At 43.7% G+C, this 19,260-nt stretch overlaps 1 protein-coding gene across 5 annotated transcripts in view; it reads right to left on the reverse strand.

Moving 5' to 3' along the window:
• The window catches only part of LOC124794648 (TGF-beta receptor type-1), a 189,102-nt gene that overhangs the window by 131,744 nt on the left and 38,098 nt on the right, over positions 1-19,260 (reverse strand). The window contains exon 3 of one of the 5 annotated variants that reach the window (XM_047258170.1): positions 16,630-16,709. The exons of the other annotated variants lie outside the window; for them this stretch is intronic. Coding sequence (XP_047114126.1) covers positions 16,630-16,706 — 77 coding nt within the window. The 5' untranslated portion in view covers positions 16,707-16,709. The remainder of the gene's footprint in view (positions 1-16,629; positions 16,710-19,260) is intronic. 5 annotated transcript variants of the gene reach the window in all.

Genomic DNA, 19,260 nt, shown 5'->3' on the forward strand with positions numbered 1-19,260 from the left:
GTCGATGGCCTGGAGGCTGCTCAGGGAGTCACTGCAGATGACGATGGACGCACCTGAGCAGGAACGCATATGCTCAAGAGCGCGCAAGATGGCCACCAGCTCTGCAGTAAAAACACTACAGCCAGCTGGCAAGGAGCGCTGTTCAACATGGGCAGCGTGAGCAAAAGCGTAGGCAGTGCGACCATCAACCAGGGAACCATCAGTGTAGACAGGCTCACAGCCCGGAAATGAGGCGAGGAGCGCAAGAAAACGGCGACGGAGGGCCACAGGCGGAACCGAGTCCTTGGGTCCCTGTGCCAAGTCCAGACGGACGGACGGCCGGGACAAACACCAGGGAGGCGTAGGTGCACGGACCCGGAAGGGAGGCGGAAGAGGGAATGAACCCAATTCCGACAGCAGGGACTGAACGCGGACAGCGACGGAAAGCCCAGACCTAGGTCGCCGTTCGGGCAGATGGAGGACCATAGCAGGGAAAAGCAGGCGACGATTGGGATGATCTGGCGAGCAATGAACGTGGACAGCATAGTCGACGAGCAGACGATGGCGGCGAATCCGCAGCGGGGGAACCCCGGCCTCCACCAGTAGACTATCCACTGGGCTGGTGCGAAAAGCGCCAGTGGCAAGCCTAACCCCACAGTGGTGTATGGGGTCTAACAACTTCAACACTGAGGGGGACGCAGACCCATAGGCCAGGCTCCCATAATCAAGCCGGGACTGCACAAGGGCGCGGTACAACCGGAGCAGCATGCAGCGATCTGCACCCCAAGACGTGTGGCTAAGGCAGCGGAGGGCGTTGAGGTGCCGCCAGCATTTTTGCTTCAGCTGAGTAACATGAGGAACCCATGTGAGCCGGGCATCAAACACGAGTCCCAAGAAGCGGCAAGTGTCCACCACTTCAAGCAAGTGGCCGTCGAGGTAAAGTGCAGGATGAGGGTGGACCGTCCGACGCCTGCAGAAGTGCATAACTCGAGTCTTGGCAGCAGAGAACTGAAAGCCATGAGTCAGAGCCCATGATGCTGCCTTGCAAACGGCGACTTGCAGCCTGCGTTCGGCGACTCCCGTAGTCGTGGAGCTAAATGAGATGCAGAAGTCGTCGGCATACAAAGAAGGAGACACCGACGACCCCACTGCTGCAGCCAGACCATTAATGGCCACTAGGAATAAGGACACACTCAACACCGAGCCCTGTGGGACCCCATTTTCCTGTGTATAAGAAGAACTAGAGACGGCACCGACTTGCACCCGGAAAGAGCGGTGCAATAGAAAGGTTTGAATAAAAGCCGGGAGCAGACCACGAAGACCCCACTCATACAACGTGGCGAGGATGTGATGCCTCCATGTGGTGTCATACGCCTTCCGCAGATCGAAAAATACAGCAACGAGATGCTGACGTCGGGCAAAGGCCGTACGAATAGCAGATTCCAGCCGCACCAAATTGTCCGTGGCGGACCGGCCCTGACGGAAGCCACCCTGGGATGGAGCGAGGAGACCGCGCGACTCAAGGACCCAACACAAACGCCGCCCCGCCATACGTTCGAGCAATTTGCACAAAACGTTGGTGAGGGTAATGGGACGATAGCTGTCCACCGCCAGTGGGTCCGCACCTGGCTTCAAGATGGGGACAATAACACCCTCCCGCCACTGCGACGGGAACACGCCTTCGCTCCAAATGCGATTAAATATCGCAAGAAGGTGTGTCTGGCAGTCCCTGGAGAGATGCTTCAGCATCTGCGCGTGGATGCTGTCTGGGCCTGGTGCTGTATCAGGGCAATCGGCGAGGGCGGCGAGGAATTCCCTCTCGCTGAAAGGAGCATTGTATGTTTCAGAACGACGCGTGTGGAATGAGAACGGCGTCCGCTCGGCTCGCTCCTTTAGAGAGCGAAAGGCGGGGGAATAGGAGGCAGTCGCAGAGCTCTGAGCAAAGTGCGCGGCTAGCCGTTCAGCAATGGCGGCAGCGTCCGTGCAGACAGCGCCGTCCAAGGAGAGCCCAGGGACACCCATAGGGGTCTGGGAGCCATAAATCCGCCGGATCCGGGACCACACGTGCGAGGACGAGACACGGGAGCCCAGGGAGGAGACGTACCTCTCCCAGCACTCTTGCTTACGCCGTGCAATAAGACGACGGGCGAAGGCACGGAGCCTCTTAAAGGCGATGAGGGTCTCCAGAGACGGGTGCCGCCTATGACGCTGGAGAGCCCGCCTACGGTCGCGAATAGCCTCAGCAATCTCCGGCGACCACCAGGGGACAGCCTTCCGCCGAGGGAGGCCAGAGGAACGGGGGATGGCAGCCTCGGCCGCCGAAATGATGGACGTGGTGAAAACACGGACCACCTCGTCAATGTCACCCTGTGGGGGAGACGCAATGGTTACAGCGGAAGTAAAAGCTGGCCAGTCAGCCCTGTGGAGAGCCCAGCGGGGCAAGCGCCCAGAAGAATGACACTGTGGCAGTGACAAATAGATGGGAAAATGGTCACTGCCACACAGGTCAGGATGTACCCTCCAGTGGAGGGATGGGACAAGTCCAGGGCTGCAAATAGAGAGATCGATGGCCGAGAACGAGCCATGGGCCACACTGAAATGTGTGGGAGCACCGGTGTTCAAGAGGCTAAGGTCGAGCTGAGCCAACACATGCTCCACGGCCCGACCGCGATCATCGGAGACAGTCCCACCCCATAGAGGATTGTGGGCATTGAAATCGCCCAGAAGCAGCAATGGTGGCGGGAGTTGAGCCAGCAGCGCAGCCAAGACATGGCGGGGGAGCTCCCCATCCGGAGGAATGTAAACAGAGCATACAGTAATAGCCGGCGAGAGCTCAACCCTGGCAGCAACTGCCTCTAAAGGCGTCTGAAGGTGTACTGGCGAGCTACAGACAGAGTGGTGAACAAAGAGGCAAACCCCACCTGACGCTCGTTGACAGGCAGCACGGTTCTTATAGTATCCCCGATAACCGCGAAGGGCGGGGGTCCGCAGTGCAGGAAACCAAGTTTCCTGCAGAGCAATGCAGAGAACAGGGGAATCACTCAGAAGCATCCGGAGCTCTGGCAGGTGTCGGAAATAACCGCCGCAGTTCCATTGGAGAATGGAAGCAGGAAGGGACTGGGAGGGCGTGAATGCGACTAAGAGGCAGACAGCGCTTCAGAGCCAACCGCCGCCACTGGGGGAGAGTCAGCTGAGTCCATAGGAGAGGCCCCCAAGGGTTCCGTGAGGGCGAGATCCGCGGCAGAGGCGAGGATCTCCACCTCATCCCCGGAGCCAGGACTATGTACAGCAGGCGGTGCTGAAACCGCCGGAACGTCCTTCTTCTTGGACACATTCCGTTCCTTCTTCTCGCGTCTGCCCTTAGGGTGAGAGGGCTGGGAGAGCTTCTCTGAAGGAGCGTCGGAGGCTGACGACGACGCAGAAGCCCTACGACCAGCAGGTGGCGGAACCTTCAGCCACTGGCTGACATCCGGCTGGGAAGGAGAAGAAACGGAGGAAGGGAGAGCCCCGAGGGACCCCTTCCGCGAGAGAGGAACCGGCGGAGGCAACGCCGCCGGAGAAGGAGGGGGAGGAATCGAGCCTCCCGGTTGTGGAGCAGATGTCACTCCCGAAGGAAGCTTGGGGGGAGCGACAGAAGAGGGTTTGCCCCCAACTGCTAAGGGGGCAAGAGAGGAAGGCTTGCCCCCAGGCACAAGGGGGGCAGACAGAGATACATGGCCCCGAGGGCCCACTGAAGGCGGCACAGATGAAGCGACAACCGTCGCCCGTGCGGGCGACGATAACGTGGCTGCAGCATAAGATGTTCGAAGGGAAGCAGGGTACAACCTTTCATATTTCTGTTTAGCCTCTCGATAAGTAAGCCGGTCCAGGGTCTTAAATTCCATGATCTTCCGCTCCTTATGAAGAACGGGGCAATCCGGCGAGCATGGAGAGTGGTGCTCCCCACAGTTAACACATACAGGCGGAGGTGCACATGGAGAATCAGGATGAGAGGGGCGTCCGCAATCTCGACATGTAGCGCTGGATGGGCAACGGGAGGACATATGCCCAAACTTCCAGCACTGGAAGCACCGCATCGGGGGAGGCACGTATGGCTTGACGTCGCAACGGTAAACCATCACCTTGACCTTCTCGGGCAAGACATCACCCTCAAAGGCCAAGATAAAGGCACCGGTGGCCACCCTGTTTGTCTTGGGTCCTCGATGGACACGACGGACAAAATGCACACCACGTCGTTCCAAGTCGGCTCTCAGCTCGTCATCGGATTGCAACAAGAGGTCACGATGGTAAATAATCCCCTGGACCATATTTAAGCTACTGTGGGGAGTGACGGTAACAGGGACGTCACCCAGCTTATCACACAAGAGCAACGCTCGTGACTGGACTGGGGAGGACGTCTTGAGGAGGATGGACCCATTCCTCATGTTTGACAACCCCGCCACTTCCCCAAACTTATCCTCCAGGTGTTCCACAAAAAACATAGGCTTCGTCGGAAGAAAGGAGTCACCATCAGTCCCGCTGCAGACAAGGTATTGCGGTACGTAAGGCTCCCGCTTGGCACTAGATCGGCGTCCCTCCCATGGCGCAGCCAACGAGGGGAACGTCTGAGGGTCATACTGCGCAGCATCGAAGTCGACTCTACCTCGCTTAGAGACGCTGGTGGCCGTGCGACCACCAGCTTGATGTGATTTATTGCGCTTCATTGCGCCACATCCGCCCAGATGCCACCTACTCCGAACGAGGGCTCTCCCCAAGGGCGCCACCCAGCCAAAGCAACGGGTACCTGGCCGATATCCCGTTGCCCGGAGTCCCCGTGCCCCAGACAAGATGGGCACATACTCCTTGGCATGCATGGGGAGGAAACAGCTCAGGCATCTGTAGTGCGATCCCTGCGTGGTCAGGGGGCTACCACCAAGAGGGTACATGACGACCCCACCACAACGGACTGGCTACCGTGCTGGATTTTAGGTGTTTAAAGGGTCCACAGTTGTCGTAGGCGCTAAGAAGAAGAGTGCGCACAAGGCGAGGGGGAGACCACCCAGAAGATGTTGGGCGTAGTCCCCCCCCCACGACAATAGGCAACATGCAAGATGGTGGAGCATGATGGACCAATACAAAAACACCACGTAAGGTGTCCTTCCCCAAATGGCACGCACTGACGACGGAAATTTGGAAGAAAAAAAAGGAGGTCAAACCCAAGAGGGGACCATCACAGAAGGCCGAAACGTTTGAGACTCCTTTTAGTCGCCTCTTACGACAGGCAGGAATACCGCGGGCCTATTCTTACCCCCGAACCCGCAGGGGGAGAAGGGAGTGAGACAGGGTTGTAGCCTATCCCCGATGTTATTTAATCTGTATATTGAGCAAGCAATAAAGGAAACAAAAGAAAAGTTTGGAGTAAGTATTAAAATCCAGGGAGAAGAAATAAAAACTTTGAGGTTCGCCGATGACATTGTAATTCTGTCAGAGACAGCAAAGGACTTGGAAGAGCAGTTGAATGGAATGGACAGTGTCTTGAAAGGAGGGTATAAGATGAACATCAACAAAAGCAAAACAAGTATAATGGAATGTAGTCAAATTAAGTCGGGTGATGCTGAGGGAATTAGATTAGGAAATGAGACACTTAAAGTAGTAAAGGAGTTATGCTATTTTGGGAGCAAAATAACTGATGATGGTCAAAGTAGAGAGGATATAAAATGTAGACTGGCAATGGCAAGGAAAGCGTTTCTGAAGAAGAAAAATTTGTTAACATCGAGTGTAGATTTAAGTGTCAGGAAGTCGTTTCTGAAAGTATTTGTATGGAGTGTAGCCATGTATGGAAATGAAACGTGGATGATAAATAGTTTCGACAAGAAGAGAATAGAAGCTTTTGAAATGTGGTGCTACAGAAGAATGCTAAAGATTAGATGGGTAGACCACATAACTAATGAGGAGGTATTGAATAGAATTGGGGAGAAGAGGAGCTTGTGGCACAACTTGACTAGAACAAGGGATCGGTTGGTAGGACATGTTCTGAGACATCGAGGGCTCACCAATTTAGTATTGGAGGGCAGCGTGGAGGGTAAAAATCGTAGAGGGAGACCGAGAGATGAATACACTAAGCAGATGCAGAAGAATGTAGGCTGCAGTAGGTACTGGGAGATGAAGAAGCTCGCACAGGATAGAGTAGCATGGAGAGCTGCATCAAACCAGTCTCAGGACTGAAGACCACAACAACAACAACAACAACAACAACAACAAATGTCTTGTCTCAGTTATTTTACAATTGGTTTTGATCTTCTGATGACTTTACTAGATACTAAATTACAGCATCATCTGCAAACAATCTAATATGGCTGATCAGATTGTCTCCTAAATAGTTTATTGACTAGGAACAGCAGAGTGCGTGCAACATTTCCTTGGGGAAAACCACACATTAGTTCTGTTTTATTTGATGTCTTTCCACCAAATGCCAGGAACAGTGACCCTTTTGACAGAAAATCTCCAATACATTCGCGCATCTGAGATAATACTCCTTAGGGAAGCAATCTGATTAGAAGCTGCTTTTGAGGAACAGTATCAAAAGCTTTCTGGAATTCTAGAAATATGGAATCAATTTGAAACCACCTATTGATAGCAGTCATTACTTCTTCAGAACAGAGAGCTAGCTGTGGTTGCACGGAAATGATATTTTCTATGGTTGTGTTGACTATGGATCAATAGATCATTTTTCTTCAATGTAATTTGTAATATTCAAACACAGTTTATTTTCCAAAATTCTACCGCAAAATGATGTTAGTGATATGGGTCTGTAATTCAGCAGTGTACTACTATTTCCTTTCTTGAGTATTGTTCCGTCTTGAAAACAGCACGGTGTGCTCCTGTCAAAATACTGGCAGTTGTCGATGACATCACCCTGTTGCTATTCCATAAGTTATTTGAACCTTGTGTACGCCGGGAGAAAATCAGGTCTTACTTCTAAATTATCTATGTTGGCAACAGTTCTCATTTCAAATTCTGGAATATTTACTTCGTCTTCTTTGGTGAAGAAATTTCAGAAAACTGTATTTAATAGCTCTGCTTTAGTGGCACTATCTTCGGTAATGTTACCATTGGTATCATGCAGTGAAGGCATGTTTTTTTGTTGTTTTATTGTTGCTTCAGGGCACACAGCAGCTGAAGTCATAAGCGCCCATGTCATAACTTAAAATGGTCAATTACCGAATGAAATTGAAGTTGATAATACTCAGAGCCTAATCTACAGAGTAGGTGAAAATTAAATCTTCTTCACCATATTAGCATGAACAATAAAACGTAAAATGCCATCTACAGCCCATGCTGTATCTGCTAAAATATCTGATAATTCAGATGGCAAATGTACTTTAAAACATAAAGTTCAGATAACTGATAATAAACTTCTGCTTGAAATCATGCAGTGCTGTTGGATAGTTTATAGAGAACTGTAAAGTTACCTTACCTCGGATGAGTGGTTTCAATTTATTATTTATTCTGCAACCATTTATCTCAATGTCTGTCATTTTTGGCAATTGTGAAATAAAGACAGGACCTATCACAATCTTCAATAGCGAACAATTTCAGGAAACTGAATTCAGTATTTCAATCATCTCTGTCTCATACTTCAAAGATCAGTGAATGACTGTGTAGATCATTTTGATCCATTTACCAACTTTACTTATGAACAAAATTTCTTTGAAGTTTTCATGCTGAATGCTCAGCTCTTTGCTTCCTTTATGATAATTCTGGGCTTGTCCTGCTTTTGCTGGTCAGAAGGCTTTTATTTTGCTAAGCTCTATCTGCTTTCATAGTAACTCCCTAATAGAGCAACTAAACCATGGTGCATCCTTCCTATCCCACACACCCATGCTCAGCACATTCTGGAGGGCTCAAATGAGTACAAATCCCCACTCCTACCCAAGGTTGCACCTGGTACCTCCAGGACTGGAGTCAAGTGCTCTATTTACTAGACCACTACAGCCACACCGGATAATAATCAAAAGAAATACTACTAGTCAGATTTTGGATGTGTTGACCTGCCAACAAATAAAAGCAACATTTGTGTACTACTAGCCAGATTTTGGGTGTGTTGACCTGCCAACAAATAATCAGATTTTGGATGTGTTGACCTGCCAACAAATAAAAGCAACATTTGTGTACTACTAGACAGATTTTGGATGTATTGACCTGGCAACAAATACAAGCAACATTTGTGTAACAATCTGAAGGAGAGTCACATTCAGTAATCACTCACAATTAAATGTCTTTTTGTAACTGAAATGCTATATTTTAATGTTCAGACACAGTTTGACGATTATTTCAAAAGCCTTCTACAGTAGATTTTTATGGAATAATAAACAGTTTGGTTTTTACACACATTATACATTTGAAAGTATGTGCCCTAACTTTTCTCCTGTTATCAATCGGAAGTAACTGTCACATCATTAGTGAAGTGCTTCATGTCATTTAGCATACAAAAAGTGTGGAGAAATAAAAAAATTAAAATTCTGATGTCAACAAGAGGAAAAATTTTTTAAATGAAATGGGAGAGTATATCTTAACCTAAGAACACAAGAAAGGAGATACAGACAGACTGATACATCATTCCACAAGTATCATTTGAGCATTATGTGGGAGGCAAAAGTTCAAAGAAGGGCATCACGTTTTGAATTATCGTGAACTATGGGAGAGTGTCACTGAAATGATACAGGATTTGGGCTGAACATCATTAAAAGGAAGGTGATTTTTATTGCGATGGAATATTCTCACAAAATTTCAATCACCAACTCTCTCCTCCAAATGCAAAAATATTTTTTTGACACTAACCTGCACAGGGAGAAATGATCACCACGATAAAATAAGGGAAATCAGAGCTCATACAGAAAGATATAGGTGTTTATTCTTTCCACACACTATACGCGATTGGAATAATAGAGGATTGTGAAGGTGATTCGATGAACCCTCTGTCAGGCACTTAAATGTGATTTGCAGAGTATCGATGTAGATGTAGATGTAGAAAGTGACATAATTTGAATGTGGATTGTGGTAAGAAATGGGCACTTGAAATCCAAAATTCAAAGAGCTAACATCTATTGCTTTTCATACTGTGGCTTGCTTCAACTCTTGCTCCCTTAAGCATGTGATCCTTACGATCCTCCAAGCCCACAGGACATACCACTTCTTAACTGAAACTATCACAAGTATTCCATGGCCAGAATTAGGTACAGCTCGGCTTACTGGCTGTCAAGGGGAAAGATACTTTAAAATCCTATCCAGCTGTACTGGCACCACTGTTCATTTGATTACCTACTTTTGTATGTATTCCATGTGAGCTGTGATATTTTTGCTATTTTATACCTTTACTTTGTGTGTCTGAATTTTCTCTCATGTTTTTTTTTTTTTAACAGTTCAGATATGTATTGTTGTTTCATGATTTGCAACTTTCCTGCATCTTAGGAATAATTTCTTTTGCCCATGATAATAAAACCTGTAAGAAACTAATATTTCTTGGTGGCCAGGACATTCTGTCATTACATCTGTCTGAGTTGCCAAAAAGAGCTTACCTCTTTGAGGTGTTTCATCTAAATGACACTGTAAATGCAGCTGACCCCTCTCAAGGGCACAGGAAGTTACGATGCGCTATTCTTGAGAACAGTTGTCGATAGAATATCAATTAATCATATCTGTTGAGTTGTCTGCTTTACATGCTGTATGGCTCAAGTAAGCACAATGTTGAAAGCAGGTGTTTGTATCATGTGAAATGAACAATGGGTTTTGAACCCAAGAAGTGTCTTAACATTACCATCATAGCATATGGTCCAATGCCTGGTCCTCTAACTGTCAATTTAACGAGTACATTGGAATACCAGCACACAGACAACTGGGCTATAGCAATACGAAGAAATAAACATTTCAGTGGTTTGACATGAACAACCTCGATTACACCTATTCATGTATGTTCTAATTTCAGTATAAAGCACAAAGCATGCTTTTATTGACAACATAAAAAAGGTGTACTTCTGGCAACTGTTCGGTAACAGTTACTTCTTTATGTGCATTTGGATGGTAGGTGCAATAAAGATGACACTGTAATTGTGTGCACATTTCACTCCTCGCAACCACTTCAGCTGCCCTGTGGTTTTTGTACATTTAGTAGAGTGACATCTTTCCAAACTGAAAATACATTCTTTTCATGACTAATAACCAAAAAGATTAGCCTACAGCAAGAAGTTTGTTTTCAGTTTCAATTACTAATTAAACTACTTGCTATTCATCTTTTGGATCTGCAGCTCATCTTCTTTCCATGTTTTCAGTTAAAATTATTGTATATAGTTTCCACTTTTTATGCAAACATGCTGTTTTTTCTTGTTACTCTAACATGTTTCAGCACATCTATGCCATCATCAGCGGCTTTTGTTTTATTGCAAACTGTAAGAAGTAAACACATTTAAGGTTGTAACTGACCTAACAAAGTGGACACCATAAAGATGGTCCTGCAAAACCATATAATGTAAAATCACGGCAAGAACAAAAACGAACAATAACTGCCTTTAGACCTCACTTTGTTAGATCTGTTACAACCGAAAATATGGGCACTTTTTAAAGTTTTCAATAAAACAAAACCTACTGATGACAGTACAGAGCTGCTGAAACATGTTTGGGTAACAAGAAAAAACAGTGTGTTTGCATAAAAGGTGGAACCTATATCCAACAAACTACTTGCAGCTAGTTCCTTATGAAGAATAGCCACCAGATTGTTTTATAAACCTGGTCTTAGTGTTAATACTCACTAAAGAAACACAAGCCAATGGGCACACTGAAATTTAACTTATCACTGGGTTTTAGTGAGTTCAAATGAATAGCTAGGAAAGTAACAGTCCATCCAAAGTAACTACACACATTTGAAGTGAGGTATCTCGAGTCTTCAGCTGTAGATCTGCAACTTTGTTTCTCAACTAGTTTCACTTATTACAAGCATCATCACTGGAGGCAAGAAGTAAAATAAAATGATTAATATATGTAGTATACACAGGCAAATAAAAATAAAAATATTGTATATATGAATAGAGAACCATCTACAGTACTTATAGAGCTGTACAATGAGAAATCAAAATGACGTTATCATCAAATAGAGCATTATCATATGTTCTGTATAAATAAATGTCACAATGAAGTGGACACAAACAATAAAACAGACTTCAGCACAATTCATACAGGTTGTGTCATGAATAGATGATAAGAAACAGGTATATATTGCCAGGCCAATGAATGGTATAATGGGAGCTCATCGCAAACCAGTAACCCTCATACCAGGCAAAAGGTTGGCAGTAGTTATAGATAACATCACTTGTTAGGATTATGTAAGTAGGTTTTGCCTGATTGCTGTATATTTCTTGGGACTTCACCTATGTTCACTTCTGATTACTGTTAGAGGAGCACTTTTACATGTATATGCAACAGTTGTATTACTAAAGCAAAAACATGATTGTAATGTTCTCTTGAACAGGACCAGAGTCTCACTCCATTACGTCACAATGCTATTCATAAAAAATGACGTAGGAAGTTGTTACTACTTATAATGCTTATTTTCTTTTTAATTACAAATTATTGCTGTATATTTTGATAATAAGGATTTGTTATTAGATATCACCAATATTAGGCTAAGGACTGTTTGGATGCCACTTTTGTTGTTATCTCTAACTGCTGTCAACCTTTGACCTTATAACAGAGCAGCTGATCTGTGATGATACATGCTCCTTTGCTTTGGATATTCTTTCATTATGCCTCCCACCTTTGGTGTTATACTGACAACGTATGGCAGTTTGCTATCTTGCATTCACGACATAACCTGTATGAATAATCCTGAAATGAGTTTTATTGTTTGTATGCACTTCATCGCACTTCATCGTGACAGTTATTTATATGCAGCATATGATTATGCTCTAGTTGATGTTAATGTCATTTTAATTTTTCACTGTGTAGTTCTGTAAGTACTGTAGATGATTATCTTCATATACACAATATTTATATTTTTTATTTGACTGTGTGTACTACATATATTTTTCATTTCATTTTACTTCTAGTCCCTCCACTAAAGATGCTTGAAATAAGGGAAACTGGTTGAGAAATAAATTTGCACCTGTATGGAGTAAGGCTCAAAATGCTGTACTTAAAATATCTGATGACTGTAAGCAATTACCTTTATGAAGTTCTTTTAACTCCACCCACCTTAGATAAACCTATGACAAATGGGATGTAATCAAGTGCTCCAAACATTGTACGCTACTGAGAATTTCATCTCAAATGCCATTCAGCTCCTTGAGCATACTGTGGACCATGAAACTGAGATTTTATTTTATAGACGTTTCCACTTTCCTCTCAACCACAAAATTTTCTGTTTTATACAATGCTCTGCTATCACAACCATCAGTGTTCACTGAATAACAACCATATTTCACAATTCTAAGAATTCATAGCACAGACCCATCCTGAAGCTGAGAAGCCTCAGGTTCTCAAAATTCAAACTCAACCTCAACCAAAACTGATCTCCCTGAGATATTTGCCATGATGCTAGCCAGAGGTCATTGGAATCTTTAAAGACACAGTCAGGTTTATTTCACTCATCATCCTATAATATATCAAGTAGACTAATAAATTACTTCCGCAGACATTCAGATCCATCTTACATGCACTGGATTCAAGAGTTAAAGCTGCTACTACCAATTCATCACAGTAGTTGCTCAGTTTCTTAACGGAAGAAACATGAGAACTCAGTTTTGCAGCACATTTCATCTCAGCAGCGAAGGGCAGGTTGTTGCTTTGAGGATACAGCTCTACTATTAGGAAATCTGCCCATATTTACATGGGTCATTGTTCAGAAGTTTAGGTTTGACCTGAGTGAAAATATTTTCAAGACAACATAAATTCATTAACCCCTACAGAAAATAATTCCACAGTGCTAAAGCAGAACAGCACACAGAACATTGCATTTCTTATTGCAAATGAATGCTCAAAAAATTTTAAAGTGTCACATTTCACTATGAAAATACAGCTGTTACAGTAGACAAACCTTAGGTTAATGTTGTGATGCTCTTGGAAAGACAAAAAATAAGAAGTGGGTATTCACACAATGTGTTCATCTTTTACAGTTCTGGGATACCAGTCTGTCCAGAAGAGAATCATGGCTTTCTGCCTTTTTACCAATATAAAGGAAGTACTGAAATTATGGCACTTGAGAAGGAAAGAAAAAGAAGTGTCACTGGAAGTGGTATGTGCTGTTTGGTGACTGACCTCATTCCTGGCTCTAACGCAATGCAGTTAAAATTTTATTTCATGCTAAAAATTTGTGACCCTCTAGTGCAAGAATTGCAGTACGCTGTTAGGAGAACAAGCGGAATGGTGTCTGACCTTCACTCCAGAGCAAAGTCTGCAAAAGCTGTCTTGTTTTTATGTTGTCATTAATGTGGTAGCCCAGTGGTGAGATACTCAACTATGGGTATATAGGTATGAGGTTCAACCCTGGTCAGTCATACAACTTTAAATGAAACTTAATTGTTTCACCTCTGACAATGTTTGTTAAAATGTGCAAAATGCCGAACTGCATCATGGTTGAGTCAAGGGTACAATGCTTCCAACAGGACCATACCTAATAAAGATCTGTGGTGTTCAAATAAACCTTCGGGTCACTGACAAATTTAATTTTTCCTAGTACATGTTAAGCCAAGTATTTTTCAACTCATCTCTTATATAGATAAGACATTTATTTCAAAGAGACTTCATCTATGAGAATACATTATCAAAGAGGGAAATTAAAAGGACACGAGCTTCAGCACAAAGAAATAAGCCTAAATCTCCTAAATTGGATACCTCAAGACATGAACACAGAAATAATTGGTTGACACCTTCCTGATAAATATGTTGGTGGTTTGTAAGACAGCATTAATAAGATTCTATGCAAAATTTTGTCATATGTTTCTTGAAATTTTCCCTGCCTTCATGAAAGGTTGATAGTTAGGAAATACCTTATCAGTATCACAGAAGCTACATAGGACAAACAGTTCATACTGTACAAAAACAGTGGACTGAACACCAGCGACACACCTGCCTTCTACAAGTCAATAAATCTGCAGCGCCTGTAACATTGTATTACCACTGGCCATTCCAAGGATTATGGGAAGTCATGATGCTGATCACAGCCTCATCCTATTGAGATTCAGTGGTCATGAGAGATTTGGTAATACAAGTACGGTATCTCGAATACCGAAACTGCAAAAGAAAATTGTCCAATACATGTGTGCTGCACAGCAAACAGAGTCTTTTTGCCCCATAATTTTGGAAACTACAAATCCTAACTGTTCCCTCCATATACATTTATGACATCATAATCTTCCTGCACAGCAGACAAAAACTGTTTGAGGAGAATAATTTTAATCATAAATATGACACAAGAAATAAAAACAATTTTATGTTACCCACACAACAGTGAAATTACATGCACGGACTCCACAGTATATGGGGATGACAATATATAACATGTTAATGGGCAAAAACATATTTAATATGAAGCCAGAGAATTTAAAAATGAGGCTACAGCAGATTCTGTGGGAGAAAAACTACTATTCAATAGAAGAATTCATAAAGGATGAAATGATAATTTAATCAAGGGTTAATTAATTATTAGATTTTATTGTATGTGTACATAACAAAATTGTATTATGATTATGATGCTGTTTGTTAACATCAACTGTTCTTTGTTTATGGTGAAATTTTATCACAAGTTGACGTGTCTCTTGTACCTGAATCAAATGATTTAGATTATGTCCATTATGAGACAAATAAACCACAATTCATAATTAGTAAGCAACCTGCTCAAATGAGATGAGAGTTCCCAGATTGAAAAATCATGGAAACCACTCATTTCACGTCTGCACTCTCAGAGGAATTACTGTCATAAGTCTTTGCTGCCTCACATACCAACACATGCCATCCATTTTAGAAATTAACCATATAATTCATAAGCACTGCCAATTTCCTGACTTGGGATCTACTATGTTTTATTCTTAGCCACACAAAGCTTTATATATGGCTGACACCCTTGTTACTAGAAGTCTTATCTGACACATGTATTTATTATGCAGTATTGTGTCAAGTAATTATAGTTCTGTCACCGACTAGCTTACAGATGGCTATAAATTTATCAGTTGAAATATAAGAAGAAGAAATAATATTGCTCCAGATGCACACCCAAATGACGATGGATTAAAATTTTGTCAAGCTATATGTTGCAATAACGATATGAAATACTGGAATATCATAAGTAACTGCTTTATGCATGGACAGTAACTAATGGTATCTTCAATGAAAAACTGGATCAGCCTGATTCATCTAGTAATAAAAGTCTGAATTGTCAAGTACAGAACAATACTTTAAAGAACACACAGATAATGTAGAGAAGGCAACTTTGGTAATCTGCACACTCACAAGCAGTTAGTACACATACATAGGAAACAAATGACTGGCTGTTTGTCACAAACAGAGCCTCCGGGCCACTCTGACCTCCTCCAGTTGTTGATCTACATCCTGTACAAGGGGAATACTCCACTACAGTTAACGAACAGAAATAGTGACAGTCACAAGGAATATTTTAAATTTTGCCAAGAACAAGGCTAACATACTTAGTTCAAAACCACACACTCGCATGCCACTATAAAAACAGGGCATGGTTGATGGAACCATCCTAGCTTTCACCTCCTCTTATCAAATAATATCACCAAAGCTTTTAGAACATAACTTCATCTTTAGCCATAGCTTTGACTATCTACCATGCCCTGAGATGAGAGAGATCCAACCAATCTTCATCATCCAAAGTAAAATTCTATCATCCACCAACAAATGCAATATTCTAGTCAATCCCTATTACTGTCCTGCACCTCATCCAACATCACATGGGTCATGTCCTTGTGGACAACCAAGGTGCAAGGCCTGTCCTGTAGACCCACAGACCATCTGCTAGCACAGTCCAATCACAGGCATTTCCTGTCCAACATAAGGTAGGGCCAAATGTGCAAGCAGCCACGTCATCTATCAATTGTACTGCAATCTCAAACACATATTTGCTGAAGATGCTGCACATCCCAACACCAATGACCTTAATAATTTGGACCGTCTTCCTAACCTCCCCCCCTTTACCTTTTGCCCAGTGCCAGTTGCTCTGAATTATAGAAGTGTGGATTGTTCCTTCAGCAACTCCTCTGTTCTGGCAAACACCTCAGACTAAAACTCCAATAGTCCTCTTCTCATTCCCTTGCACTTAAAAAATTGAACTGGTTTGCTCTCAGAGATTCATTTGAATACCACAATGTTTTACTTGGAATGGTCATGCTGCAGGGTGTTGAACAGATTTATCTAGACTATAGGAGGCACATACAGTGTAACATGGGGGTTGCAAACAAAGGTGTGGCATGGAATTATTCAAATTAACAAATTATTGCCAGAGGGGAAAGAAATCATAAGAAGCAAAACAAAAATCTTAAGACTATCTAGGAATTGAACCCAGAACCCTTGGATTTGCAATTTGGCACCTAACTTTCTCGCAATTACCCTAGTGGATCCCCCCCCCCCCCCCCAATATTTATTTCATTACTATTAACCACTCACATCATCAGTGCCACTGAAGGTCCAGAGGTGAACATGTTTGGGTATCTCTGTTGTTTTGTCTGCCTTAGTGTGAACATAAACTGCAAAAGGAACAACTGCTTGAGTGCTACTCAAGTCTCTATGCTGTTACATATTTTTAAAAGCTACACATCAATCATTAACAATTGGAAAGGACAGATTGCTACTTACCACATACAGGAGACGATGAGTTGCGGGCAGGCATAATGTAAAAGAATGCTAGATTTATTCCACTATACGACAAATTTCTTCATCACACATAGAAAAAACATACACTTTCACAGAAGCACAACACACACTGGCTGCCGTCATCTATCGGCACTAATTAACATAGATTTTATTTCGTTATTACTCACTACAGGCCCTACTTAATCTGGTTCTATCTTTTTTCGCTATATTTCATCCATTTCACCTGGCTGTGTTTTTTGTGATAGTCTCACATACTTCATATAATTTTATGTATTTATAGGCTTTTTTGTCATTCACTAAGGATCCTCACTAGAAAATTTGCCCTATTCCTAGCCAGAAACCAAACCCATATACTGTTCTTCCATTGTTGACTACCTCCATTGCCGCCTAGATTGTGGAATCCCTCAACTGACTTGACCATCAAATTATCCATCTCCAGCTGCAATCCCTATTTCCACAATTACTGCTCTCTGTGCAAATTCCATCAGTCCATGGCCTTCATCAACACAGTCCTGCAAAGCTACATATATCAGATCCACACCTCCTTGCACCACTTTTGTTGTATCAGTAAAATCCTACTGCTCTGTAATCCTAAATTCCTGCATCACATCTCCCAGACTGAAACCCTTTCCCTTCAGGAACTAGAGCAGAAAGCACAACACCACCTCAAAAATTGTTCAGTCTATTCTCCTCAAACTTCCGCCTTGGACTACTGCTGTACACCACACTACACGAGCCTCCATCAAACCTCCATTACATCCCTTCACAGCTGCTAGACATATTACATTTAACACACACCCCAAATCTTACTGCCACTACCCTACAGAACCCAGAGCCTAAACAGACCTGCAACACAGTCAAGAAGCCTCAGTACCACAGAAGTATTTGTCCTTTCCAAAGACCTTCTCTTTTGCCCAACTCTCAAATTCAGTCATGCTGGTCATGTTAAAGATCTTATCTCCTTCTCCCTATCCCTACAGTGGAAACACTTTTTGCCACAAACTCAACCAATTAGACTCACTCCAAAACCTATACTGAATCCTGCATGACTCAATTTACTCTTCCATCTAACCATGATTCACCCACACCTCCTGTTAACATTCCAGAATTTACTAGCCTAAGATCTCGTCTCACTGCTATTCCTCAAATCCTTCAACATGGAAACCGCCCTCACATAGGCAAAAAGCAACGCAACCCATCACCTGAAAATTGATCCCAACGTCATAATTCTACCTATCGACAAAGGCTCCATCACTGTGGTTGCAAACCACTGGAATGCTGGTGAAGGCTAGCTGTCAGATATGTCCATCTTCAAGGCCCTATCACAGTGACCTCATCCCAGAAATCCAGTAGGATCTAGGGTCCCTCCTCAAGGCCTTAGATCCATCCCAGAATCTCTTCCCTGGGTATGTGTCTCCCCTCACTCCACCACTCCATCCACTCCTACCTACTACTCAATTCCTAAAATACATACAGCTAACCACCTAGGAAACTCCTTTATATGGCTGGTTATTGTACCCGCACAGAGGAAATTTCTGCCTTTGCAGACCAACACCTCCGGCCCGTAACCCACAATATACCTCCTCATATAAAAGACATCAACCATTTCACTTAGAAATTCTCCACAGTTCCTATTCCTTTACCACTCAGTGCCCTGCTTGTCACTGTTGATGCCACCTTCCTCTACACTAGCAACAACATGCCCATAGCTTTGTCACTGCTGAACACTACCATTTCCAATACTCAAACCAACTCCAAACTTACAACTTCCTTCCTGGTCACCGTGACCGACTATATCCTCATCCACTTCTCCTTTGAAGCCATTACCTACAAACAAATCTGTGATACAGCAATGGGCCCCTGCATGGTACCGTAATATGGCAACCTACTCACAAGCCATTTACCAAAATCCTTCCTTATCTCTCAGAATCCCAAATCCACTTGGTTCAGATTCACTGATGAAATCTTCATAATCTGGACTGAGGGTGCGAACAACCAATCCATATTCCTCCAGAAGCTTAACACCTCCTCCCTCACTTGCTTCACCTGGTACCTGGTCCTCCTCAATCCAACAAGCCATCTTCCTCGATGTTGACCTCCACATCAAAGATAGCTACATTAGTACCATATCAAACCTAACAGCCACCAACACAATATCCACTTCTACAGCTACCACCCAGTCCACACCAAAGTCTCTTCCATACAGCCCAGCCGCATGAATCACATTCTCCACCAGGGTTTCTACCACCTAATTACCTGTCATTGCAGCCTGAAAGGTGAAATGGTGAAATATCCTCTCCACCCCCCCCCCCTACCCCGCCCCCTCCTGCAACCTACATAACATCCTTTTCTGTCCGTATTCCATCCCTTATCCCCGTCCCTTGCCTCATGGGTCATTCCCTGCCATACACCTTCAAGGTATGT

The sequence above is a fragment of the Schistocerca piceifrons genome, chromosome 4, assembly GCF_021461385.2.
Source record: "Schistocerca piceifrons isolate TAMUIC-IGC-003096 chromosome 4, iqSchPice1.1, whole genome shotgun sequence".
NCBI lineage: Eukaryota > Metazoa > Arthropoda > Insecta > Orthoptera > Acrididae > Schistocerca > Schistocerca piceifrons.